The sequence below is a fragment of the Colias croceus genome, chromosome 4 (assembly GCF_905220415.1).
Source record: "Colias croceus chromosome 4, ilColCroc2.1".
Taxonomy (NCBI): Eukaryota; Metazoa; Arthropoda; class Insecta; order Lepidoptera; family Pieridae; genus Colias; species Colias croceus.
Window position 1 is genome coordinate 9,911,267 of NC_059540.1, and position 25,947 is coordinate 9,937,213.

Consider the following 25,947-nt stretch of genomic DNA (forward strand, 5'->3'; position numbering starts at 1 on the left):
ATGCTTAACGTTGAATGTTCCAACTATAGCAACGCTTCGCACAATCGAGTTAAAAGTAAGCGCGTGAATTGATGCGTGCAATCGATTTATCGACTATCGTTAGTAATCTGTGGTTAGTAATTATTAATTGTTAGAAAAAATTTTAAAGCTTTCGTTTCATTGTAGTTTTATCGAAATAATCAAAATTAATTCAAATTGTGTTAAAAAAAATAAATATAAGTATGGATGAAGGTACCTACAAACATTGAAAAAAATGTTAATGAAATAATCAAAATCCAAATTGCTTAAAATAACCGTAAGTAAATAGTTTTCAACCAATTATTATGTATACCACTTTATTTACACATTAATGAGGTTATTGCTAACTCTATGAATATTTTTTTTTCAACACTGAACTTAGCGCAACCTGCTGGTGCGTTTCACGTTCCAATTAAGCATCAGCATAATTCGGCATTGTGCGCCACTGAGTCGCATTATGCTCTGTAATTGGAAAACAGCCTATATGTTTCATTTAAATAGGTTATTCAATAAAAATCCACTTCTTAATCTAAACATTTATTAATTAATTCTATATACAAATACGATAATTTAAGCTGTTCCGTGGGCTTTCTTTAGACCCCTACTTAGGTCGACCATTTGCTGGTAGTACTCTCTAAAGCCTTGCAAAGCCAATGCCTGCTGACTCTTCATAGCAGACGAATCTTTAATATATTTATCGACAATATCTGTGCATTTGGTATCTAGTTTAATATCCTCTTCAGTAAGTCTTTCTGGCTTAGTGAGTTGAACAGGTTTTGGTATGATCTGAAAGAAAGTTCTTTCAAATATAAAATTATGATTTTAAAAAATGCTTTAAAATCAATGTTAGTACAGTTTGATTCAAACTTAATGGCGGTTCGGAAGTTAGATGCAGATGCGAGTGCGGGTACGCACGGGTCCCTTGATGTCCCCATAATACCTAAAATTGTTTTTTGCGCATCGGATCTTACGATGTTCCGAGCCGCCATTACGTTTGAATCGTACTATATCTCAACTTTCTACAATACCATATTTACTGGCTTTGAATTATTATTGAATTGACAGATAGTTACCTCAGAAACCAGAGCATTACTCTCCTCCCCGTTAGAAACGTCAGCGTGTATGGCATGTCGCAACGAAATCAGTAACACTGCCTCACGAATCGCCGCGTTTTGTACCAGTTCCAGCATTAAATTGTCCATACTGTGATGCCAGGTGAGATAGAAGGTTAGTGGACCGAAATGGCGGGTTGATCTGGAAATATAAAAATTATGCATTAATAAAATATGGATTGTATACAATTCATTTGTCTTTTCAATGTTGTTTTTTCGATGTTCTGTGCAAATTAAATAAAGTGGGTAGTTTGGATACTTCAAATTGGAATTTTTTTTTTTTTTTTATAAAATCACTAAAATCATTAAATTCATAGATACAAATGCAGTACAACAAATAATAATAAATCAATATAAATTTATGTTTGCATTTATAAAGCAAATACTGTGATTTTACCTCAATAAATCAAACTTGCTATTCATATCAACGTGCTGATACGTAATGCTGGTAATCTCTTGATATTTCTTCTCATCTGGCTCATATTGCACACACGCTCTGTCCAAAATGTATTCATACTTCTCTCTTTCCAATAGACTGTCGAATTTATCTTTTTCCGAAAACACCTTTGGCTCTCGTATTTTACGGCCAGGTATTGGAAAGTATATCTGCAAATATAATTCATCTTTTAGTTTAAATAAACAGTAATGAGTTATTGGAATGATGATTTATTTTGTAGTATCTTGTTAAAATTTTTACCACAATTTGCTATGATTTATTTTACATTTAAACATGCTTAAATGAACTTCTTTAAAGTTTTACATGTCACACATAAAATAGTCTTTTTATTTATCCGGTTGCAGTGCCGGATTAAGCCAGCGCGGGGCCTGTAGCAAATTCTGTCAAGAGGCCCTTCGTTTGCTATAATTTCTCAAGTTAAAGGGTATTAAATAAAACAAAACTATTACAAATAAACTTTTCTGCATTTAATATGGGCAAATTTAGAGATAACACTTTCACTATCGACTTCTTTAAGCAAATAATTATACTCTATATTCATCAAAGTAAGGTGATTAAAACGTTCTTAGCCCATCGTGTTTCTTAACTCGTTTTTAATACGTTTTAACGTTGAAAAAGAACGTTCGCCACTGCAGTTAGTGATCATGAGAGACAAGTAAATGCGCAAGGCAATTTCGTTGCCGAACTAAACCGAATAATTTATTGTCATTTCCATAAAGCTATGTGTGCTGTCATTTCGCCGCTGCACTGTACGTACACGGTGCTTCTGTGTGGGTGTTATGTTACCAGATATTGAAAATTTTCCCAAATTTTTGGTACGCCCTGCAGTATAAACCGCTGAACCGATTTTGATTTATGAGGTGACATTGCAATCATCTGAATTATTATGGTAGTGGTGTTAGTGACGTTCTACATAAATTAGCTGTCAGGGTTTAATTTTAATTTTAATATAAATATTTGTATATGATAATTTTTTATAATATTGTAAAAATTATTTTGTTACATAAACGATAAATTTTTAATTATATAAATTACATAAAAAAATGTTTCAAAATTACAATGATTACTTATATTATTTTTTATTTTCAAAATATATGAATGCGGATAGCGGTAGTTTTTAGTCTAGAACACGGGACATTTTATTTTTAGAAAGAAAGAAGGAAGAAACCATTTATTCCAATACACACAAACACACAACAATAGCATTGTAAATTATGAGTAATAGGTAATAGAAAACATAAATTTATGTATGGTTGCTTGCGCTAAAAAAGGAAGCCACTCAGGATACCTGAGGCATAATACCTTAACACTGATTTTCAGTGAGACCTTACGACATCCACATTGTCAGCTGCTTTACTGGATAATAAATAAATATAATTCCTGCATAATAATAATTTTGTCATATCCATCACGGAGTTCAAATGAATTAAATCGCGGGCGAAAACGACTCTGACGTTTTTAAGCTATATAAAAGTAACAAAAAAAAGTATTATGCTTATTAAAATTATCTTATAATGATCATGAACCTTTATTGCACTATACAAATAATCACATTCACGATCGAAAAATCCAACAGCACTACCTCGAAGATCTTTTAACCATTTTACCGTTTTACCCATAAAATGGCAAATTATGTCCTTACGCCGTTATTCGAGGCCTTTAAACAATAATGAGAGAGAGACATCTATGATTTCCGGCCGACATTACGTAGTTGTAGTTCCAATTATCTCCACAGAGGGCCTCGTTGTCGCGCTTCCGTGTTTACCAGAGTGACGTTTGTACAGCTAAGCTTTTAAATAATGGTTCTCGCAGTAATCAGCTCATTGGCGTCTTAATTTTCGTACCGACAGTATATCTTGGGATAACGCTGTTAGCGTTCGTTTATTATCCTTTGGAATAAAAGTTGTAGTTTGCTATTATAGGTCTACCAGAATCTGATGGCATATTTATATTTAAGAAATAAAAGATTTTCATGTGGCAACTTATTTGACAACTATCAAATTGGTTGTCAAATTATTTGTCTTTTTTGCAGTTGATGAATAATTTTTAGGATTTTGTCTAAAAAATCTTCGAAAATGTCGAAAAAGCTGATGCGATCACAAGCAAGAGGTGTTGTTTATAATGTGTATAGAAAAACATTCGATGAAGAAGGGCCAAACACATCACAATTTTCAATTTTGAAGATTTTATTGGTAAATTGGACTTACCCGTTTTGATACTTTAAATTAAAAAATATTATATGTAGGTAACTATAATATTGTTTGTTGATTAGAATATAAATTTATGAAAACTTATTACAGGAGTTTCCAATACGGCTATTCGTCAAGTCCAAGCTGTCCAAGTCAATTTTATAATGTCTGTATCTGTTAATACTTACGAAAATAAACATAGTTTTATTTTATTTTTATTTTATTTTATAAAAAATTATAAGCAGTTTTGATCTACATTATCATTATATCGATAATTTCACATCGCATACTGATACTGGTAATGAATATACAAATATAGGTAGGTATGTGTAAATAATGATAATATTATGTATTACCTGTATAAAAGTAATATACAGTATAATTGTATATTAGGTATACATGTAAGTATGTACCTACATAATATTTACGTATGTACAGTATTGTCCACTTATGTAATGTTCGACTAATGATATTGAGGACAAAATAAAAAATAAGCAGTATCAAGATCGTTCAGTCCATTTTCCCTAGGGTTGCACACTCAAAATTTTGATTTCCCTAATTGCCATCAGATTCTGGTTTACCTATACGTTACGCTATTACGTTTTGAAAAAATAACGTTTTTCAAATAAAAATTTTAAATACTAAAATTAGTAACAGTTTACAATTTAAATAGAAGTTATCGTGTAAAGTGTATTTAAAATGAGTGACGGAAGTAGTGAGAAGATGCCAAATGATAATTTGGTATCCAGCGAGTCTTCGTCGTCGTTATCGTCGGATGAAGAGGAGGTCGTACGTTCACCTAAAAAGACGGTTAAAAGAAAACGAAAAAGCAGCAAACCTAGTAAGAACAAGAAAACACGTAAGGAAAATGAAAGTTTGTCATTACTTTCAAATCAGGTCAGTGAAATACAGCATTTTCTTGCGAATTTCTCCTCTTGTTTTGGCTACTACCCGCCGGGGTATAGTTATTGTTCTGATGGAATTAATCTAGATAATTGTGATCATGTAAGCGAACCGGCTGTCGAGCCGAGCGTTTCTTTTAACTTCGATTTGACCACAAATTTAAAAGAGCCAACCGTAGCAAATACCTCAGCTGAACATTTGCAATTATTAAATTCTCTTCAACATTTTAATTCGGAGAATTGGACAAACGTACGTTATGCCGATATTCAAATCTATCAGTACTAGTGCCTCGCGTCCAAGAGGCAAAGGTGATAAAAGATTTTGACTATTTACAGACGTTCCGGGGGGGCAGGTTAACGGAGTTTGTGAGTATTTGGAAAGAGAGGGGTGCTCCAGAAGCACTGCTAAAAATAATAACAGGTTACAAAATTCCTTTTCAAGCGAAACCGCCCTTGGTCATGCCGCGCCATACCAAGGTCCACTATCAAACTGTTCCATCTGTCGAGATGGATTTGGCATTAAACAATATGCTAACCGAAAATATTTTACAGCATGCCCCCGAAACGCCCAGTTTTTTATCTACCCTCTTTCTAACACCAAAAAGCGACGGTTCAATGCGTCCAATTTTCAATTTAAAAAGACTGAATCAGTATCTCAAAATAACGAAATTCCGACTAATTTCGGTACATCGAGTTCCAGATTTTCTACAGCCGCACGATTTCATGGTAAAAATCGATCTCACCCAAGCGTACTGTCACGTGCCCGTGGCCGTGAGTCATCGCTGCTTTCTGAGGTTGATGTACAAGGGCCAGATGTTACAGATGACCTGTTTACCATTTGGGCTCGCAACAGCACCCAAGGTTTTTGCGTCCCTGACGAACTGGACAGCGGAATTTCTGCGCGAAAAAGGTATTCGAATCATTGTTTTCCTCGACGATTTTTTAATTGTGTGCCAGGACAGAGCCAAGCTCGTCAACCAAGTGGAGTTCGTGCTAAAAAGTCTACAGGAGCTGGGCTGGAAGGTAAACACCAACAAATCTATACTCTCACCTCAGACCTCTTTAGAATACCTGGGTATAGTATGGGACACGTGGCAGAACAGGAAGAGTTTACCACAAAACAAAATCCGGAAAATAAAGGTAAATATTTCACATCTATTGAAGAGTCAGGTCATAACTTTGAAAGAGGCTCAGAGTACTGCAGGCTTTCTAAACTTTGCCCGTCTCGTAATACCCCAGGGCCGGCTCAATTTCCGTTGTCTTTTAACACTTTCAAACAGACTGCTGAAACACCAAGACCGAACGTCGTTTCATCTGCCGCAACAGGTAGTCAAGGAGCTCAAGTGGTGGTTAGTAAATTGCGAGAAGTTCTCTCGAATTCATCCTCCCTCAACCACACATTTCTTAACAACGGACGCGGCGGATTCGGGTTGGGGGGCCGAGCTAAATGGTATTCATATGAAGGGAGAATGGGTGGGCGCAGAAAGCTTACTTCATTCGAACCAAAAGGAAATGCTCACTGTTGTCAAATGTTTAAGGGAAGTGGGTCCCTCTCTGATTCATTCGTCAGTTCTTCTACAGTGCGACAACAAAGCCGTTGTAGCCTACTTGAAAAACGAAGGGGGTCGTCGGTCGGCGGAACTGATGAAACTAACTTACGAAGTTTACCATCTGTTAGACATTTTCGACATACATTTGATTCCTCACCACATTCCAGGCAGTTACAATATGGAAGCAGATCGCCTATCGCGGAACATGTCCCCCGCGGAATGGCATTTACTACCTTCAACGACAGATCTAGTGTTTGCGAAATGGGGAGTGCCAGATGTAGATCTGTTCGCTTCAACACGAGCTCATGTGGTACCCAAATATGTGAGTCTAGACCAACGGGATCGACAAGCATGGAAACACAATGCGTTTGCTTGGGAGTGGACCTTCAGGTTAGCGTGGGTATTTCCTCCTCCGAGTGTCCTGCCCCGAGTTTTGATGCATCTCAATCGAGCGAAAGGTATGTACCTAATAGTAGCACCGAGGTGGCCGCGGGCATTTTGGAGAGCAGATCTGAAGTCGCGAGCGATAGCTCCACCCTTCACCGTCCGCCACCTGGAGACCAAACTAATAGATCTGACCACGGGCCTCCCTCCACCAAAGGTAAAGAATATGGTTCTCGAAATTTGGAAATGTGGGGGTGGACGCAAGCATTAGAAACATGGTCAAGCCAGCAAAAATCGCTCTTGCGGTCAGGATGGCGAGGCTCTACTCTTAAAACGTATAAACCTGCTTGGGAACGGTGGATTAATTGGTGTTTAAAACACAATGTCGACATTAAGAATCCAACAGGATCTGATTTAGCCAAATATTTAGCTGATTTACATTTAGTCGAAAAACTTGCATATAGGACAATTTTAGTTCATAAATCAGTCGTGTCCACTTTATGTAAAACGGAGGACAATTCTAAGTTAAGTTCGAATATTTTAGTAAAACAGATATTAAAAGCTATAGCAAATACTAGCCCAAAATTGCGCGCGGGTAACATTTGGGATACTTCCATTTTGATATCATGGTTAACTAATCATAATGTGCAGAATAGTAGTAACTTGTGGGAAATTTCACGCCGTTGTGCCATTATATTATTATTGTGTTCAGGTCGTAGAATACATGACTTGACACTTTTGAGTGTTGCAGAAGGCTTTTATGTAGATAGTACCGTAGAAAATTCTATAGTTTTTTGGCCCAAACATGGATCTAAGACTGACTCGGATTCATATGTTCAATCAGGTTGGAAGTTATTGTCAAACGCAAGTAACTGTAATATCGACCCCGTATTTTGGATTAGAAAGTTATTAGATCTGGGCATGGATAGGCGTAACTTGGCTAGCGTAGATAATTTATTTGTAACCGTTTGTGGCAAGGCGAAAGCCGCTTCTAGAACTGTAATAGCTGGTTGGGTGAAATCTGCTTTGAGAGAGGCGGGTGTTGAAGCTGCTCCTGGTAGCGTTCGATCAGCTGTTGCCTCTAGGAGCTGGTTAGACAATGAATCTGTAGATAAAATTCTTGCAAGGGGAAATTGGAGGTCACAAAATACCTTCAAAAAATATTATAGAAAAGAAGTGAGACCGGTTAATAATCAGAATAATTCTTTATGTGCTCTGTTTGAGCCCTTATCACAATAATAAATTGAAATGATTATATTAATTTATTTTTTGTAAATAATCACATTGGCGTCTTGTTTACCAGGCGAAACCAAACAATGTCTCATTATTGTTTAAAGGCCTCGAATAACGGCGTAAGGACATAATAGTTGAGTTTTACTTACCATTAAAACTCGTATTATGTCCAGGAGCCTTATTCGAGGCCTTACATTAAGATCTGCCTGGTAGTTAGTTTGATTAAATAATTAATAAAATTAAATTGTTAAAAATAATGAGACTCAATGAGCTGATTACTGCGAGAACCATTATTTAAAAGCTTAGCTGTACAAACGTCACTCTGGTAAACACGGAAGCGCGACAACGAGGCCCTCTGTGGAGATAATTGGAACTACAACTACGTAATGTCGGCCGGAAATCATAGATGTCTCTCTCTCATTATTGTTTAAAGGCCTCGAATAAGGCTCCTGGACATAATACGAGTTTTAATGGTAAGTAAAACTCAACTATTCATTTTCAAAATACTGGCAGCATACGTTGAAGTTTTGTATTCCTTCGTATATGTAAAATTATTATTTGTATACAAAATTAAATAAGCCAAATAATCTACAGAGAACCTGTAAAACGATGTTTTATCTTTTTGTTTGTTTTCGGGAACAAATACAGCGTTTTAATATCACAAGACAGCTTTTTTTTACTAAAATAGCAAACCCCTTTTGACGTATTGCATGACACTATAATCGCTATAGCACTGGCGGAGGTTCGTATTCGTTTTTGATTTCGTATTTTCTTAGACAAGGGCGATGGATGATTGTCATGCTCCATCTGCCTTTTATTTTGTAATCTAAGGTTTGATAGTCGATAGAATCCTATTTTATTTGATCGGGTTGTTACGACTAGCTCGTTCGATGACAATATCAGGGGATTCCCCTGTTAGTTTTGCCGTGCTACCAACTTGTGTGTAGCGCAGTGCAAGCAGTACAACACAACTTTTGGTGTAGCCAGCGCTCAATTGTAGAAACGTGGTAAAATTTTAAATTATTGTTGTAGATTTTGATACCAACGTTTCTCGTGGTAGGTACGTGTATTTTTTTTACGGTACGTGTATTATAAATTGATATTTTTTTACGGTCAGACAGGTATTAGACCGCGGGGCCCCCCGAGTCGCGGGGCCCGTAGCATTTGCTACTCTTGCTACGTGGCTAATCCGGCACTGTCCGGTTGGCTTGGTTGGTAGTGGTCCTGCCTTCCAAGCCAGAGGTTGTGTGTTCGATTCCCACCCAGGGCAAATATTTGTGTGATGAAAATGATGTTTGCTTTGTGTTTGGGTGTTGATAATCTATATAATTATTTATTTAAAAGTATATATGTATGTTTATCAGCCATCTGGTTTCCATAACACAAGCGAAAGCTTGGTATGGGATCAGATTGTGCCGTGTGTGAAATTGTCCTGAAATATTTATGAATTCTATTCAGTTGTTTTAATGGATGATTATGTGAGTTGAATTATAGAGAAGATTTATAGGAATAATAACCTGATTCAGTCTCTTCTTGATGTCTCGGTCACAAGTTTCCAGTGTGCCATCTGGTTTCCTGAAATGCATTGTCCCTGATGAAAATTTTACACACAAATAAAAAGATTTAAAATTCTATAAGGTGGAAAGAAATTATTAGATCTTTACCAAGTTTTATATAAAATATTTTTATCCATATAAGTTTTTTTCTGTCATGTTATAATAGATTTGTTCAAGTGAAGTTTAAATAATAATAGTGAATGAATGAATGAATAATGAATTTTTTAATATTGTCAATGTTACACATTGATGGAAATAGATATTCCTTTCTGATAATATCCGAAATAATATGCGATGGTATTACATAATTTTTTTAAGACAGGATATTGGAAAAAGTCAGATCAGTGATTTTGATGATTTTTAAAGGACTTAAGATACCAAGAGATTTTCCTACAAACCTTTGTATAATAATTCTGTGTTGATTATCAATACCGAAAGTGATATCTGTGAACATGTATGTGCTATTATCATATCCAACTAAGGCAGGATCTTTTGCAAGAACATCTTCAAATGGCTCGAGAACCTATAACAAGAAATATTATTAACACTCTTAACAACAGCATATATGTTGTTGGGGTTGTGGTAGGGGTATGTTATTTGTTATTCTATATACATGTCGTGGTCATATCATAGATTTGCTCATTTCATGAAATGATTGATCATTTCACGAAATGGTCGCATTTCATGAAAGTTAAATCGTCAGTTTCACGATATTGTCATCCACATTTGGCCAGATCGTATAAAATATAGAGAGTCCATAAAACATTAAAAAATTCTAAATATTTTAAGAACTTGTTTATTGTCATTTAAGTTAGTGCCGCGGCAGCGGCCGGCGAATGCCAGAAGCGAATGGTTTTTGCAATAGAAAACAGTTAGGTTAGGTTAGGTTAGACTTTAATAAACAACGCACGAGCCGAGCGAGCAAAGCGAGCGTGCCGCGGCAGCGGCCGGCGAGTGCTAGAAGCGAATAGCTTTTTAAAAAAGAAACAATTATAATAACATAGGATATATAAATATATATTTTATGTATAGGATTTTAGACACATTTTTTTCTTCAATATAAGATATCTGCATTTTCCATAGTACTCAAACCTCTTCGTCGTAAATTATTTGCTATGACTTTCTTCATATTGTAAAACGAATTATGAAGTTTTTAACTGCGAATAATTAAATTTTCGCCAGCGGCCGCCATCTTATCACATAAACACAGCGCTTGCAGCGCCTCTACCAATAATTAATGTAACTATTTTACGATATGATCAAATAATTTTAATCATTTCATGAAAAAACCGCGCGTTTAGTTGGCCATATCGAGAAACGATTTCTTATCATTGATCTGCTCAAACCACATCATGATGTGGCCAATAGACATTCAACCATTTCATGAAATGCGATCATTTCACAAAATGATCGATCATTTCATGAAATGAGCAAATCTACGATATGGCCACGACATACACACTACAATTTAATGTTGCAAAGTTTTATGCAAACAAACAATACATCTTCAAAAGTTTCACCTTAACAACAGGAGGCATCTGCAATAATCGATCTGCACTTTTATTGGCATTCTGTCTCTCAACATTTAATTCCTCATCCGTTAGAAATTTATATATAGGGGTACGCAGCACAGGAACATTGCCATTAGTTCTTTTTCGGAATACTTTAGCGAAATCAGGCCTTGTTAATCTTTTTAAAAGAATTTGAACGCCTGATGAAAAAAACTTCGGTGCTGGGTTATCTTTATCTGAAAATTTTAATATTTAATTAAATAATAGAATGTTGATGAAAAAAATTGTTAAAAATAAAAACAATACTTCCTTTCAATAACTCACCATAAACGGATGGCACAATACTTAATTTTCTACATGAAACTATACAAGCTTGAGTGTCATTATATTTAACAAATACATGTTTTGTATTAGATCTTACGAGTTTTAATAAAGACATGATTATTATTTAATCTGAAAACATAACCTATACGAAACTTGAACGACGAATTTGCTTGACAGTAGGCAGTAAATGACATATGTTTTGGACAATGGACATATTATCAACATATATGTGTGTACAGAATAGAAAACAAAATGTAGAATATAAAAAAATACCTTTCACACTATGCTTTCACATCATTTTATTATCTTATTTTTATCTTGCACTCAAGTGATTGTGATAGAATCTGATAATATTTTATGACAATATAGGTCTTTTTATTAAACATTTACAGAACACAACATCAGCTATATACAACCCAAACAGCAATAATCGAAGCTTAAATCAAATACCTAGGAGCCGATCTATAATCCAACTAAGAAAAAAGAAATCAAAGCAACGCTCTGTCAATGTCAAAATTTGTCAATGTCGTATTGTCGTCATAATAATATTGAAAACTTATTTTAATTTTTACAATAAATTAAACTTATTTCCATTGTTTAAAGACAGCCGCTATTATTTATGTAGAAAATTATTGGCAATGGCGAAAAGAAAAACTAGAGTCAACAATATAATTTACGAATTGGATAATGAAGATTTGAGTACCGACGACGAGGGTAAAGAATGTAAGATATTATGTACTGAGCAAAATAAAGTGAGTGAGGGTGTTAAAAACTCCTTAAACGAGAGCGATTCGGTTATCGAAATCAGTGATATTGATTCGTCCCATGATACTGATCAGAAAAACATAAATAATGAGATCACAAATAATGGAGGGAAAACGGAAGCGGACGGTTTAAAAAATGATTTAGAGAATAAAAACTCCACTGATGCAAGTGAAAATAAACTCAATGGCTCCTTTAAAGATGGACAGAATCCTGAAATGTGCAAGACAATTATATTTAATGAAGATATTGACATTGATTCCCCTGCATCTGTATCTAATAGTGACTTGGGCGTCGTTGGTTGTGAGAACAGAATACCATTAGTAAGTGTCCGATTTAGAGACAAAACAATGGCGAAAGTGTACAAGAAGAAGTTGAAGGACTTAATGCTAAAGATGATCAAGTTAAATGAGATGGAAACATTTTCTGATGGTAATGATACTGATGTGGAGTTAGATATATGGCCAGAGGACTTGAGCGAGGAAGAGGTTGAGAAATCACCTGTACCAGCATCAGAAGACAATTTATTTTTTGTTGACACAGACCCTCAAGACATGAATATTGACATACCAATGTATGAACAGGTGAGCATATGAATAATAACATACTTAATAAAAATGCTGTTAAAATTAATTATAACTATGCAGAGTATGTAAAGCAAATTGCATACATGCCACTTTTAAATATTTATTAAAACCTAGATTTATTGTTTGATAAAATATATTTCATAATAGAACGTGAGTTCTTGCTTATCTTTGAAACTTCTGTATTCTTAGACAGATATCTGATCCTACAAGAAATTTTTTAGATTACTTATTATACTATTAGAAGAGTTAACAGCAGAGTCATTGATAAAGCCATTCTGTAATGTATTGTAATGCATGTTCTGTAATGCATTCTGTAATGTATTTAAAAAGTTATATATCTATCTATCATGAAAATGCTTACGACATCTCCAAAAGCTAATACACTAATTTCTTGATAAGGCTTCACAACTAATTTCCAATGCTTCGGATACTGAGAAAAGTGCTCCACAAGTTTTGAGAAGGGGACCCACTTGCTTCAATTGTGAGGGTGCACATCCACTTAGAGAATGCACACTGCCGAGAAATAATGCAAAAATAGCGGAAAATAGACGAAATATTGGTGTGAAACTTGGGTAATTCAGTGTTGATTATTTATTAAGTAAATAGAATAATAATTTCGAGTTCAGTTTTGGAGAATAAATTCTTGCATCTCTATTCATGTTATATATTGACTTCCTCTTTAACCTTTTATGGTAGATTTCTTAAAAGTACAGAGCTATGATATTTTTATAAGTAAGTATAAAAGGTAAAATTTTGAGGGTATACAAGAAAATTCAATGTCAATTATATTTTTGAAGCATCAATATTGAAAAGAAATAATAGTTTTAACAAATACTTAAATAAACTTATTAACTTTACAGGCGCTATCATGTAGAAGATGAGCAGAAATATGGACACTTGATACCTGGTAGAATATCTGGACAGCTGCGGAATGCACTGGGCTTGAAGCGAAATGAGATTCCAATGCATATCTATAGGATGAGGATGCTAGGGTACCCACCAGGTTGGTTGGAGGACGCAAGGATTTCTCACTCTGGGATTACTATGTTTGATTCTACTGTGAGTTGTTTATTATGATTTATATTTTAAGTTATCTCTTATTACAATTACTATTTTTTGACTGCTCAGATTTATTTAAGTTTACCAATTCGTTTTTTTTCCTAGTCTTTAAAAATTCTATAACTGTGAAAGAATTAAATAAAAAAAGACGTGTGGCACTCTGGGACTGCCGCGGTAAAGCTATTGCATAGGATGCCTTCAAACCACACCTCTGAGTCCGTCGGAGTGGGGAGCGTGAGGTTTTTTCGTTACGGAATTTCTCGATTCGGTCCCCACGCTCAAGGCCCGCGATAGAAGCTATGCAATAGCTTAAAAATTATAAAATAAATCTTTATTCGCCTTTGGATTGTACAATATTGAATATGAGGCTCTGGCTCCCTTGCTAGGCATAGCCTGTGTTTATTATAACTGAAATCATCATTACAAGTTTGAATTTTCACATAAACTTGTGTATATGTATCACATCCCTCCACATAATATTTTATGTCAACTTACTACTAATGTAACTACTGGCCAATTAAGGAAAGCTGGCATCTTCACAGTACTCACACATATGCAATTTTACTATACAGTATGTTCAAAAATAAATGCGACTCTAGTTTAATTATTGTAGACTTGAATTGTAAAATGAGTGCGTTGTAGATAAATATAATTATGAAAGCTCTCATAATTTATATGTAAAATTACAATTTAAAAGTAACTCAATCGATGAACTTAATTATTTATTCTCATAATCAATTGTAATATGGTATTGATAATCATTCAATTATCAAATAATAATTAAATTTCATGTCATATTCAAAATAACGATATAAACAATACAAATAACACGTGCGCTCACTCACAAGAAACAATACAAGCGAAACCCTAGCACGTAAGAGATAAGGCTACATTACAATAAAAGCTGTATTGTTCAGCTATGTATGAAAATTTTAACTTACGGCGTTTACATTTTGTTTACAAACTTATTAAAATGATTACATAATTAATTAACCTAGGTAAAGTAAAAAAATATTCTTATCCGCGTGCCGCGAAGTATCTCGTCGAATATAGTTATCGAATAGTTAGTAGTAGATATACCTAATGTCTTTGTTTAAATTACATCACCCTGTATTTATAAACAATTGCAACATAAAAACAATAATTGTCCCCTTCATCCTCATAATATGCTAGTCTGCGCGCGAGAGAGACGGACAGACATTTCATGGTGCGTATGCAGTATGACGTCACGCCTCGCGCGTCTTCACAGACACTACACATGTGCAATGTTTAAATGTGTTGACGTTCCAGCTCTTCTAAATCGGCCAATAAATCCTCTAATTTTTTATATAAAATTTCTGAATATTCCTCCACATATTTTGAACTCAAAAATTAAGTTTTGAAATCAACAATATATTAAAGTATATATATGAAAATATTTCTAGGGACGCGCCATTCAAGATCCTGATGAAGAAGAAGGTGAGGTGTGTGATCCGGGATGTAAGGACAAGTTTGATATTAAGAAAATTCTAGACTTCCCAGGATTCAATGTGCCAGCTAGTTCAAGATACAAAGAGGTATGTTATCTTATATTGCATATAAATATTTTTTTTATTTCAATTGAATTTGACGTCTGAATTATGATTAAAACACGCAAACAAAATAAAAAAGAAGTGTGTTTTTTTTAAATCTTAAATTCAACAAACACTAATGAAATTTTTCAAGTCATGTATTCAAAAAATCTATAATTACTTTTTATTTATAGTTACTTGATTGGATTATTTTTTTACAATATTATTTTTTCAGGAAGGTCATCTGTACGGCTTTCCGCCAATGTCAGACCAGGACAGCAAAATGGTGATGTTACAAATGTTAGCGCCCAACGCTATGAAGGCGTATAAGCGGAAAAAACTAACGTTCTTCCCTTCGTCCAATAATAATTCAATACAGGAGGGTCAAGCAGAAATGGAATTGGATAGTGGAGATGGTATTTTTTGTGCTTTTGATTTTATAGGTTATCTAAACTCCGAAATTCATTTATTTTTTATTATGAAAAATTAAAAAAAATTGAAAAATTTTTATCAATATATAAAATATAAATATTTAATAAGTACTGTTATCATTTTCATTATTCTAATTTATTTTTTATCACTAGCAAGTGTGAAATACAATTTCTTTTCTAAAATTTTATATACTTACAGAAAGCACAGCGTTCCCGTCCGTACCTCCCCTCCCCGACGACGAGCCCCCTCCCCTTCCCCCGCCGCCATCTTCCCCTCCCCCCGAATCTCCTAAACCCATTACCACCATTCAGATTGAAGATAAGGACACAGAATCTGACAAATCGCAAAGCGACATTGAAATAGTACAAGTGACGGATATACCTGTGCCGGAGGACGATTTGATCACGATTGATGATGATGATGATGACGTGAGTTTATTTATTTTGATTTGAGATAAAAGTAGATGAATTGTGATAAAAGTATTTGTTATGTACTAGTAAAAGTGAAAGATAATTGCGTCTATCACCTTTTTGGTATAGAATTATGTTTTCAGGATCAATTTTACGTGACTTGAAAATGAATTACGTCAATTCAGATTATTTTTTACATTTTCCATAATAACGACAAAATATCTAGTCTATCTCTGTCAAAACGAAGTTAAAATCGACAATGTAGTTGTATCGTTTTGTAAAACTTAATTTTATAAATTTCCTGTGCATTTTAGGAGGTATCAATACTAAGTAGTGGACGAAATAGTCCAACGATAGACGACCTAGAGGCTAAAAAGCGTCAACTGTTAGACGCAATAAAATACTCTGAAATCGCCATGGACTCGAGCACCGACACAGATGTGAAAGAAGTTGACCTATCCGGAGATATGTCTGAAGTTGAATTTGTTGACATTATCGAAAATCAAGAAGCTAGTAGTAAACTTACTCAGAATGTTAGTGAAGAAACAAAACAAGATGAAACCTTGAAAGATGAAAAGAAAGTAGTTGATGTGACAGGAGTTGAAAAGAAAGTTGTTAATGAGTCAGAAAATAATGAGAAAGTTGTAAATGAGACAGAAGATAAAGAGAAAGTTGTTAATGAAACAGAAGTTGAAAAGCAAGTTTCTTATGTGTCAGAAGTTGAAAAGAAAGATCCTAATTACTCAGAAGTTCAAAACAAAGATATTAATGAGTCTAAAGTTGAACAGGAAGTTGTTACTGAGCCAATAGTTGAAAAGAAACCCGTTAATGAGACAGAAGTCCCTAAAACTCCTGACATGAGAACTGGTATCGTGAAAACTACTGAATACGGTACACCAGTTATGAACATCGTATCGCCATACATGAAACTGCCAAGTGACGACAAGTTCGCCAAAGACATTTGTGACGTCATTCAGTTCGAGAACCTTCCGAACTCAGTGGGTAAGTATAAGAAAATAAGTAGTCTTTTGAAAAAGGTTAAGAGTGAAGTAGACAGAATACAGGATTCATGATTAGAGACCACCACCTCCCAGTGAGAGGTGGTTTGTCAAAATTCTGTTGTAAATGAAATTTATTTTTGTATCGCCAGCAGAGATATTTTTAAATGTACGGTCGAATGTACTGTATGAGTCTGACGTTAAATATTAAATATTTAGCTAGCTATAGTTCTTAATTATTGAAAAAAACAAGCTCAGCAAGCAATCGTGTTTTTTCTTAAATTCACAATGTGAAATAGTTATTTCAGAATATGGTGTTTCTTTTTCTTTCAAAATGTTCAATAAATATACTTACAAAAAGTAAATAATACATGATTCTTCCTTTGGGAAATCTTTTGAAGTACACCAGTTTTTAACTATGTAAATATAAATTTATATTTTAATACATTGTGTAGTTTTCTTTAAAAGATACATATTTTATATAGCAGGCTAGAGATAAAATAAAACAACAATGTTATTTAACTTTTTTATTTCTCTGCATAATTAATACAATCTCAAATAATAATTGCGAAATCAATAGTGTATACTGTCATAATAATATAATAATAAATGATATAGAACTAAACCCAATCCCGTGAGACATGACTACAATATAATGGAATATCACAAGTCTGAAAATACCTTCAAACTGTTAGCATTGGTGCTAACTGGTTAACAATAAGCGGGCTACTCACGTACCGGCCGCAGGGGCAATATTGGAACAGTCTCGGTTGCACGGCAATCGGAGCAATTTCAGTTGTTCTCTAAATTGCCCCTGCTTGCCTATACACATCACAATTAAGGAGCCAATTAATGGTGCAATTATTCCAATATTGCCCCTGCTGCAGGTAGGTGAGTAGCCGGTTTATGTATTCGAACATTTAAAAGTGCAAATCAAGCAAAAAAAAGTGCACGAACTAAAATAAAAAATTAAATGGAGTTGTGACCAAAGTGATCAGATCTAAATATAAACAATGTCTTTGTGATGTTTTCATCATTGTGATTGTAAATTGGTCGAACATTTATTAACAGCCAATCTGTTAAAAATTTGTCATTTCCGACCAAATTCTCAATAAATTATAGCACCAATTACAAGTTAATTTTGTGACTTCAAAGCATGATAGATATAAAACAATATGGAATGATAGTTAAAATATTTTAAAATTCAATAAAGGCAAGATGTTATCCTCAGTAATTAGTACTAGTCGAAGTTTTTGTAACACTTATATTAACTTATACTTAATACAATATAATTATTGTTTATAAGTCGAACTCTAAGCGGTCGCTATTATATATTTATATCATAATACATATTCGAATTTTGTTGGCTTGACGAACCTGTGTTGTCAATAGAGATTAAATTCGGGGCGGTGTTGGAGGCGCTCCATCGCGGTCCTGGAAAAAATGTTTCTTTTTAAAATGTAATAAATTAAATATTAATGGGGTGTGAAACGAGTACTTTCAAAGTTAAAATCACAATTTTAATTCAGGTCTAGGTGAATTATTTACTTTATATTATGACAGGTATAAAAAATGGAGGTTTTATGTTTTATCGATACTTTCGCGTAAATTATTAATTTATATGCAAATAACCATGAAATCGTGTATTATAATGAAGGTATTCGCATAGCACATTCGAGTATTTTATTTATTACGTAATCTATTCAGTTCAGATCGTCAGGGTGGTTTATGAAGCCTTCTTTTATGACAGGCCATTTACAACATTTACAAAAAAAATGATTCTCTTTTTTGACCTGTGCATAATTACACGAAGTAATATGCATGATATAACTTAAAAATAACCTTTATTATTTCTATTAGAGAATTTTGAAATCTTTTATATCTTTGGAAGTGTCGACGTACGTCCATTATTTTTTCCTAAGGCCTCCATTATTTTTTGCATGACTCGAAGTGGAAGACGAAACTACCCTCAAAAGTAACTACACAGCGTAACCGGAGTATTGGTTTTTCTGTATAATCTCTTCTGCCTAATTTTAAAATCTTTTCGCTTGTTTTGCGTGATTGAGTGACAAACATACAAATTTTAATATTTATAATTTGAAATATATTAATAAAAAATAAACCCTACTGATAAGAAACAATGCATGGAAGGATTATATCATATCAGAAGGTAAAAGGAAATCGGAATACAAATCAATTAACAACTTAACAAGGTCACGTAATGAAATAAGTTCAAGGTGAGAGCCATCTGCCATATACAACAATACAAAAGAATAATTATTATTTGTTATTCAACTTCACTTGTTTCAATGTCGTATTATGTAAAACATATTATTTTATTAGAAGCTATGATAACGGTACTGAACAAAAATGTATACTTATGATAATATTATAAAGCTGAAGTTTGTTTGGTTGAACGTATTAATACCAGGGACTACGGGTCCAAATTGAAAAATGACATCAGTGTTAGATAGCCCATTTATCGAGCAAGACTATAGGCTACCTATATATCACAAAAAGAGCGGAGTGGAGCAATGCGGGTAAAACCGCGGGGCGTAGCTAGTAATTAATAGGTGTCATTATGCAAATGAATCGCTAACAGAAAGTAGTGCGTGCTTTGTTGTTGTGATGTTGGCAAGGCGATCACGTAAAAAATGCAACAAACACTTCCTGTTTATATATATGTATTATGTATATCGCGACTCGTGTCTGTTATTTTTGTTTTATTCACAGCTGTTGGACAATGAAATATATGCTATTACAGACCTTAAAATATTGCTTGATCTGTGACATAGATAAAAAAAACGTAAGCATATTCTAGTATTCGGAAAAGATTGCCCAAAAGGAAGTTTATGATCCCAAGTATATTTATGATACTTGATATTAATTCTTGGGTGTGATTTCTAGAGTTGACGCGATTGAAACATTAACATTTACGGAATTGTTCTCAATTTATTACTTCTGTGAAATCTTTCCGATCGAAAAGTTGTTCTACCTACCAAAATTATTGGGCGGAGTTTGAGGTGATATCTGTTGTAGCATATTAATTTGATTCGCAGTTACAGCACGGATTCTTTTACGTGCGCTACTACACAAATAGGGCTTCATGTATACTTTCTATATACTATTCAAGTATTACTTTAAATAACATTTTTCGATACTCCAGGTAAGCTGATCTAGATATTATACATGTGGAATAGAAAAAATTACATTATTCACAATCTGTATCCTGAAAATGCTATTGGAATTAATAAAGGCTTTTTTTTATTTTATTTAAAGAAAAAATTCAAAAAATGTTACCATTGCTAAAAATTGAATGTTTTATGAAGTAGAAGTAAATTATGCTAATTACAATGTGAATAACAATTCGCGGTCAGTTCTAGTATAATCAATGTATTTATCATTTGTTTTAAATGGTCATACCATCATACCACTTAAAATGTTTTGGTGATAACAAATACACAATGTTTTATTTAACTACAGGTTTAATACATTTATAAAACATAATACATTTGTAATGTTCTAGGTTGTTATTATATTACCTATTATGAATCATTACAGATATACCATGATAGTGATGTATGTACAGGATAAAATGTATTATTAACTGATTGATCGTCCCGCTTTTTAATTTATCAATCTCAGGACTGGATTGAAATGAAAAATTGCTTATCTATTTATCAGGTTGTCTACGTCATATTACAATGTTTATAGCTATAGAACAATGTACTATGACCAACAGGACAATATACTTTTATTTTATTTGTCAAATAAATGTGTTAAAACCGCCGGTCAAAGCTAGTAACTACAAAAATACATAATATTATCAATTATGGTAACTACATAAACAGCTCTGTTATTTAACTCACATGAGAGCTGGACGAAGGCTTCGCAGCGTCCTGTATCTGGTTGCGTCTCGGACGTATCATGTACATCGCGAGCGCGAGGGCCATCATCAGGAACATGACGAGGAAGCTGTTGCTCGCAGACTCTGGCTGCGGCAGTCCTGGCAGTTGCTCCAGGCACTCCCCATCTGTGCAGTATGATTGGCCCTGACGGAGCTACGGAAGCACATGGTTATAGTTGTTTTATTTGTTTGTTTTTTTTTCATGATGGAGTAAGAAATGGTAGAGATGTAACAAACATAAAAACTAATATCACTGGTTGTGTTAGATGTACTTTACTCTTATTAGTGACATATACACTCTTTTACTATAATAAAAGTAATATGAAAGATAATTTTAAGAAATTTTGATATGAATAAATGATATTATGACCGAGCTAATCTAAAGCTGATGATAATCAGACATATGAAAATACTATTTTGTATTTTGTGTAAATGTGTGCCAAGTTGGGGAAGGTCACTGGTTTGTTTTCAAGACTAATAAATGGTGTCATATTTATTTTTAAATACATGTTCCACATACATGAAAACCTTTATATTAACAATTACATGAGCAATGTAAAACAAAGGTGAATAATCTTAATATATATAAATCTCGTGTCACAATGTTTGTCCTCAATGGACTCCTAAACCACTTAACCGATTATAATAAAATTCGCACACCATGTGCAGTTCGATCCAACTTGAGAGATAGGATAGTTTAAATCTCAAATCGTTTTAGAGAACGCGGGCGAAGCCGCGGGAGGTAAGCTAGTAGATTATATATTTGTGAATAGTTAATCTTGTGATAATTCAAAAAACGTCACTAATGTAATTGAAACCATCAATCCTACAGGCATGACTGATATCAATTAATGAAGCATGATTAAAACTATATATTACTACATAGGTACATAGTTATTGCACAAGAATATATTTCATTTTCAAAAAAACGGATATGGAATCTATCTCATATTACAATTAAAATATAAACATGCTTTACAAATTGTCTGTCTTTTGTGATGGGACTTTCACTTTCACTGTCACATAGCTGATATAATAAGGAGTAACTTAAGCTACTTTATATACTGATATTCACACAGGAATTAGGATTAAACATAAAAAACCATAAATACATGTGAAACTACAGGACGCAGCTAGTCTGACATATCATCGGATCTGCTAGTACACCATAGTACATAATGACTGTGTAATACGGCACATATTGATAAGGCTATGTTATTTACTACAACTAAATGAGTGAAATAAACTTCAATCCAGGAAAATAATTCATTTGTCATGAACCACATTACATATTAATAGAAGCTTATATTCTACGCATAAATAGAAATGTACTAGAAAATAATAATGTGCACTAATAGTTTACGTTTGACCACTATTCTAATATGGCATTTAATTTCACAAAGCTGTGTTACAAGGTCAGGAGATAAGTCGTCTTACCAGAGAGATGAGGCGTCGCATTGCCAACTCATGGTTCCAAAGGCACTCACAGGGGTCCAATTCATCGCCCATTTCTAATCAAAACAAATTATTTTACAATTTATCGCAAAACTCTCACTTCCATAAGTCACAGTTCAACTACAAAATTCGTAATGAACGCCGTTTCGACATTCCAATAAGAATAAAAGAAAAAAATTGCATCGACCTAAAAAGATTAGACCAGTTCTTGTAAGTATTTTGATATCCCTGCTTTGTTTTTATTTACAAATACAAAAAACATTTTGCAGGGGTCATCTGTCACAGGAAATGAAATCAAATTTAAGCTTGTAATTTAACAAAATTACCTGGTAAAAGTAAATACGCAGTTTTAAATACGTTTAACTTTAAAAAGTTATTTTTATACTTTAACACGAGTGCATGAACAACGATAAATTAAACGCAAAAATATTTGCTACGACTACACCTTTGACGACATTTTGACACTGTTTGCTTGGATTCTTGGGATTGGTCACCATTAAAAATATTGAATTGGATTGACACCAATCAACAAACAGAGTGCACGCGCTTATATTGAGTGTTGCCATTATGATAAACGAAGTGAATGTTATGCACAATCTAGACAACCATTTTGCATGAAATGCTTGTGTCTTATGTTGAGAAACACAGAAGAGTAAAAACAAGATAGTTTTAAGAATAATTTTTGTCAACTATTGTTGTGTATAGGTAATTATGTTTGTCTTGTTGAATTTCTATTTCAACTTTTTTGTGCGTTTTTTTTTCTTTTCTTTCTATTATATACGTCGTATTTTTCAGAATGTTTATTACTATTAAGTACGTCTTTCCATGTTATTATTATTTAATAAAAAACGGATACAGATGTATATTTACAAAATACAAACAGAAAATATGCATTATTTTAAATCTTGGAAGTTGGAACTAGGCCGTAGGTTTGAAGTATGGGTGGCTTTTGTTATAGTACATAATGCTGTCGGCATCCAGTTAACTCGTTCCGTTGCATTATCCATTTCCCTTTTAAGTTATTTCTCTCTGGGAAATCTATAAATTTACCCAATACCTCATAGGCCTCCTATGAGGGTACAGGCGTGTCTCAGCGATGATGATAATGAATTACAATAGCTCAGGTCTTTTGTGTCTCGTATTTCTATTAATTTATATCTCTACTAATATTATAAAGCTGAAGAGTTTGTTTGTTTCTTTGAACGTGCTAATCTCAGGAACTAAGTACTAACTGGTCCGATTTGAAAAATTCTTTCGGTGTTAGATAGCCCATTTATCGAAGAAGGCTCACGCTAAGACCAACAGGAGCAGAGCAATGTGGGTGAAACCGCGGAGCACAGCCAGTGTTTTTATAAAATCGAAGAACTATATTCTATCGGTTGGTTCCACGAATTGGGCACCGACTTCGACGTGAGTCGTGACTTTACATTTTACCTACTTCTCCAAGAAGTTTCAATTTTTTAATTAAATTAACATTTACATGGTAAGAACCTATTTAGGTATTTAAGTGGGATTTCCCTGTTGAGTGATGACCGCAATATTGATGTTTTGATTTTGAATAAGGAACGATTACATGTTTCTATATTTTTTATAACATAAAAAAATACTTACAAACTCAACTCGATTTTGTAAATCTTGCGCCAAAAGAAAGCTACATTATTTTTTAGTGACTAGATTTTTATCTATTTTTATCCCAGTTCGGAGTTTGAGCAGCTAATCTGCAGTCTGCACTATACCTAGGTAATATTTAAACACATCGTAACATCGTTATCGATTTACCTTTTCTTACATACCTGGCATTTTATCATATTGTGTTCAGCAATTTTCGTGCACGGTAAAATTTTGCAAAACACAATCAATATCTTTTAAATCAGTACCTATTTTTTATTATTTTGTATTTAAAAATTCTGATCGTGTTAAGGAGTTATTTTAATTAGGTATTACGTCCTATAGACTTAATCTAAGTTTCTGTTTATTCGTGTTTATGATTACCAATGCGAAATAAAAAGAACGAGACTAACTTGTATACGTAAAGTGTCAATTGAAAATTTAAAAAAGGGATAGGTACCTACTACTTTGCGCCTTGAATCACGAGATATAGGTTCCACCTAGATGTAGTTATTGTGGAATGATACTTACCAATTAATTGATTTAATTTCAATACATAATATTGTATTTAATTTAAATTGAGACAGTATTTGCATGCTTTAGAGTTTAGACTAAGCAAAACATGATGAACAATCAAAATATTTTGACATCTCTCTGTAGGTAGGTACCAATCATGTTTTAAGCAAATAAATATTATTTTATTTTTTTATTTTTTTATAGGTAGGTACTCAATTTTGAAACGGTAAAGATCGAAGGTCAAACATAGGCTAAGTGCTGTTTTATTAAATATCCAACCTTATATGGTTCAAATAGCAGATGAATGTTGTTGTTGGTGATTTTGTCTGGCGTAGGTATACCTATCTAGTACCTACCTAAAACCTAACCTACCTAGTAGGTACCTACATAATATTGTCAGATGCTACTTAACTATAAAGGTTTAAGTAAGATAATCATCTAAATGAAGAATAGCCATTTGTACCTAAATATCTTAAATTTTTTGAGAGAGATTGAGTGTTTCAAACTCTACCAACTCCTTCAGGCATAGGTTGGTAAGATTTAAAACATGAACTACCTACACTTGAAAAACTATTACCATTAAGTTGTTACGAGAAAAAATTGTTGTTGTAGCTTACCCGTAAGTCTATTGTAATTTGTCCCTTGATGAAACTGGGTAGTAGGTAGATACTTATTACTTAGGTACCTAAAGCTAATAGAAGAGGAGACTTTCGATGATCGATCTTCTCGATCTGGTTAGGTACCAGATGAAACGTATTTTGTATTAAATGTAATTTATATAAAAATATGCTTATGATCACTTGCCTATCAAAAAGTGATCAGTGAAGGTCAATCCCCCAACGCGGCTCAGCTTAGACCACATTATACCTACCTAGGTATAATAAAAAGCTAATATTCTACATAATATTGTTATCAATTATATAAAATATAACAGTGTACCTACATAGGTAAACTACGCATTAATTCCTTTATTGAATCGTAGAAATTTTTTATTTCCAGTCCGTTTCCGCCATTCTTATAAAAGTGCCAGAACCATGCACCAGGAAAGGCAAGTTCTCAGGGTGTGGCGTACAATGTAGGTCACAAGTAAAGCATTAAATTGGTATATATTCATCATGTTCTAATACTTTGTACGAGAAGTGGGTCGCATGTGACAGGCGTGGTTAGGCGCCGCCTACGTTGTGGCACGCCTTCTAATTGAAGTATTTAATTTCCGATAATTTTGTACGTTGGCTGTGTGATTTTTAGTTGCTGATGAGTGAGCGTCATAAGTGTGGATAATAAGCGAAGATACATAGAAAATAAAATAAGACAATGATTTAATAAGGTAAGCTTCTGTTGTTGTTTACTCAGAAAATAGGAGAAGCAAAGTTGGAATTAAATAAAAGATTTATTTTGCATGGTTAAATCAGCATCAAAATTAAATT

The 25,947-nt window shown here is 33.6% G+C and overlaps 3 protein-coding genes across 3 annotated transcripts; 1 reads left to right on the plus strand and 2 right to left on the minus strand.

The window, feature by feature from the left end:
• Positions 1 to 539: 539 nt before the first annotated feature.
• On the minus strand, positions 540 to 11,434 carry LOC123691203 (28S ribosomal protein S22, mitochondrial). Its single transcript, XM_045635496.1, has 7 exons — positions 11,237 to 11,434; positions 10,922 to 11,148; positions 9,800 to 9,924; positions 9,363 to 9,420; positions 1,528 to 1,736; positions 1,092 to 1,272; positions 540 to 804 (listed from the first exon to the last, which is right to left on the minus strand). The coding sequence occupies exons 1-7, from the start codon at positions 11,349 to 11,351 to the stop codon at positions 589 to 591; spliced, it is 1,131 nt and encodes a 376-aa protein (XP_045491452.1). The 5' UTR covers positions 11,352 to 11,434; the 3' UTR covers positions 540 to 588.
• A 290-nt stretch (positions 11,435 to 11,724) lies between these two features.
• LOC123691204 (zinc finger CCHC domain-containing protein 8 homolog) lies at positions 11,725 to 17,481 on the plus strand. The gene is made up of 7 exons (XM_045635497.1): positions 11,725 to 12,582; positions 12,985 to 13,157; positions 13,446 to 13,644; positions 15,069 to 15,200; positions 15,430 to 15,610; positions 15,825 to 16,054; positions 16,351 to 17,481. Exons 1-7 carry the CDS (start codon positions 11,875 to 11,877, stop codon positions 17,107 to 17,109), a joined length of 2,382 nt encoding a protein of 793 aa, XP_045491453.1. The 5' UTR covers positions 11,725 to 11,874; the 3' UTR covers positions 17,110 to 17,481.
• Positions 17,482 to 18,018: 537 nt separating this feature from the next.
• On the minus strand, positions 18,019 to 22,911 carry LOC123691205 (small integral membrane protein 14). Its single transcript, XM_045635499.1, has 4 exons — positions 22,723 to 22,911; positions 22,379 to 22,452; positions 20,904 to 21,095; positions 18,019 to 18,468 (listed from the first exon to the last, which is right to left on the minus strand). Exons 2-4 carry the CDS (start codon positions 22,448 to 22,450, stop codon positions 18,430 to 18,432), a joined length of 303 nt encoding a protein of 100 aa, XP_045491455.1. The 5' UTR covers positions 22,451 to 22,452; positions 22,723 to 22,911; the 3' UTR covers positions 18,019 to 18,429.
• Between the last annotated feature and the right edge of the window lie 3,036 nt (positions 22,912 to 25,947).

Bases quoted from the DNA above. Each gene is read 5' to 3' on its own strand.
- LOC123691203 (XM_045635496.1), bottom strand. From the start codon at position 11,351: ATGTCTTTATTAAAACTCGTAAGATCTAATACAAAACATGTATTTGTT. The intron at 1,737-9,362 runs GTTATTATTCCT...TTATATTTGCAG, and splicing joins TCAAGAAGAGACTGAATCAG to ATATACTTTCCAATACCTGG. The intron at 1,273-1,527 runs GTAAAATCACAG...TTATATTTCCAG, and splicing joins AGCAAGTTTGATTTATTGAG to ATCAACCCGCCATTTCGGTC.
- LOC123691204 (XM_045635497.1), top strand. From the start codon at position 11,875: ATGGCGAAAAGAAAAACTAGAGTCAACAATATAATTTACGAATTGGAT. The intron at 13,158-13,445 runs GTAATTCAGTGT...TTAACTTTACAG, and splicing joins AATATTGGTGTGAAACTTGG to GCGCTATCATGTAGAAGATG. The intron at 16,055-16,350 runs GTGAGTTTATTT...TGTGCATTTTAG, and splicing joins TTGATGATGATGATGATGAC to GAGGTATCAATACTAAGTAG.
- LOC123691205 (XM_045635499.1), bottom strand. From the start codon at position 22,450: ATGGGCGATGAATTGGACCCCTGTGAGTGCCTTTGGAACCATGAGTTG. The intron at 21,096-22,378 runs GTAAGACGACTT...GTGCTTCCGTAG, and splicing joins TGCGACGCCTCATCTCTCTG to CTCCGTCAGGGCCAATCATA. The intron at 18,469-20,903 runs GTGAGTTAAATA...CATTTTTTCCAG, and splicing joins AGCCTTCGTCCAGCTCTCAT to GACCGCGATGGAGCGCCTCC.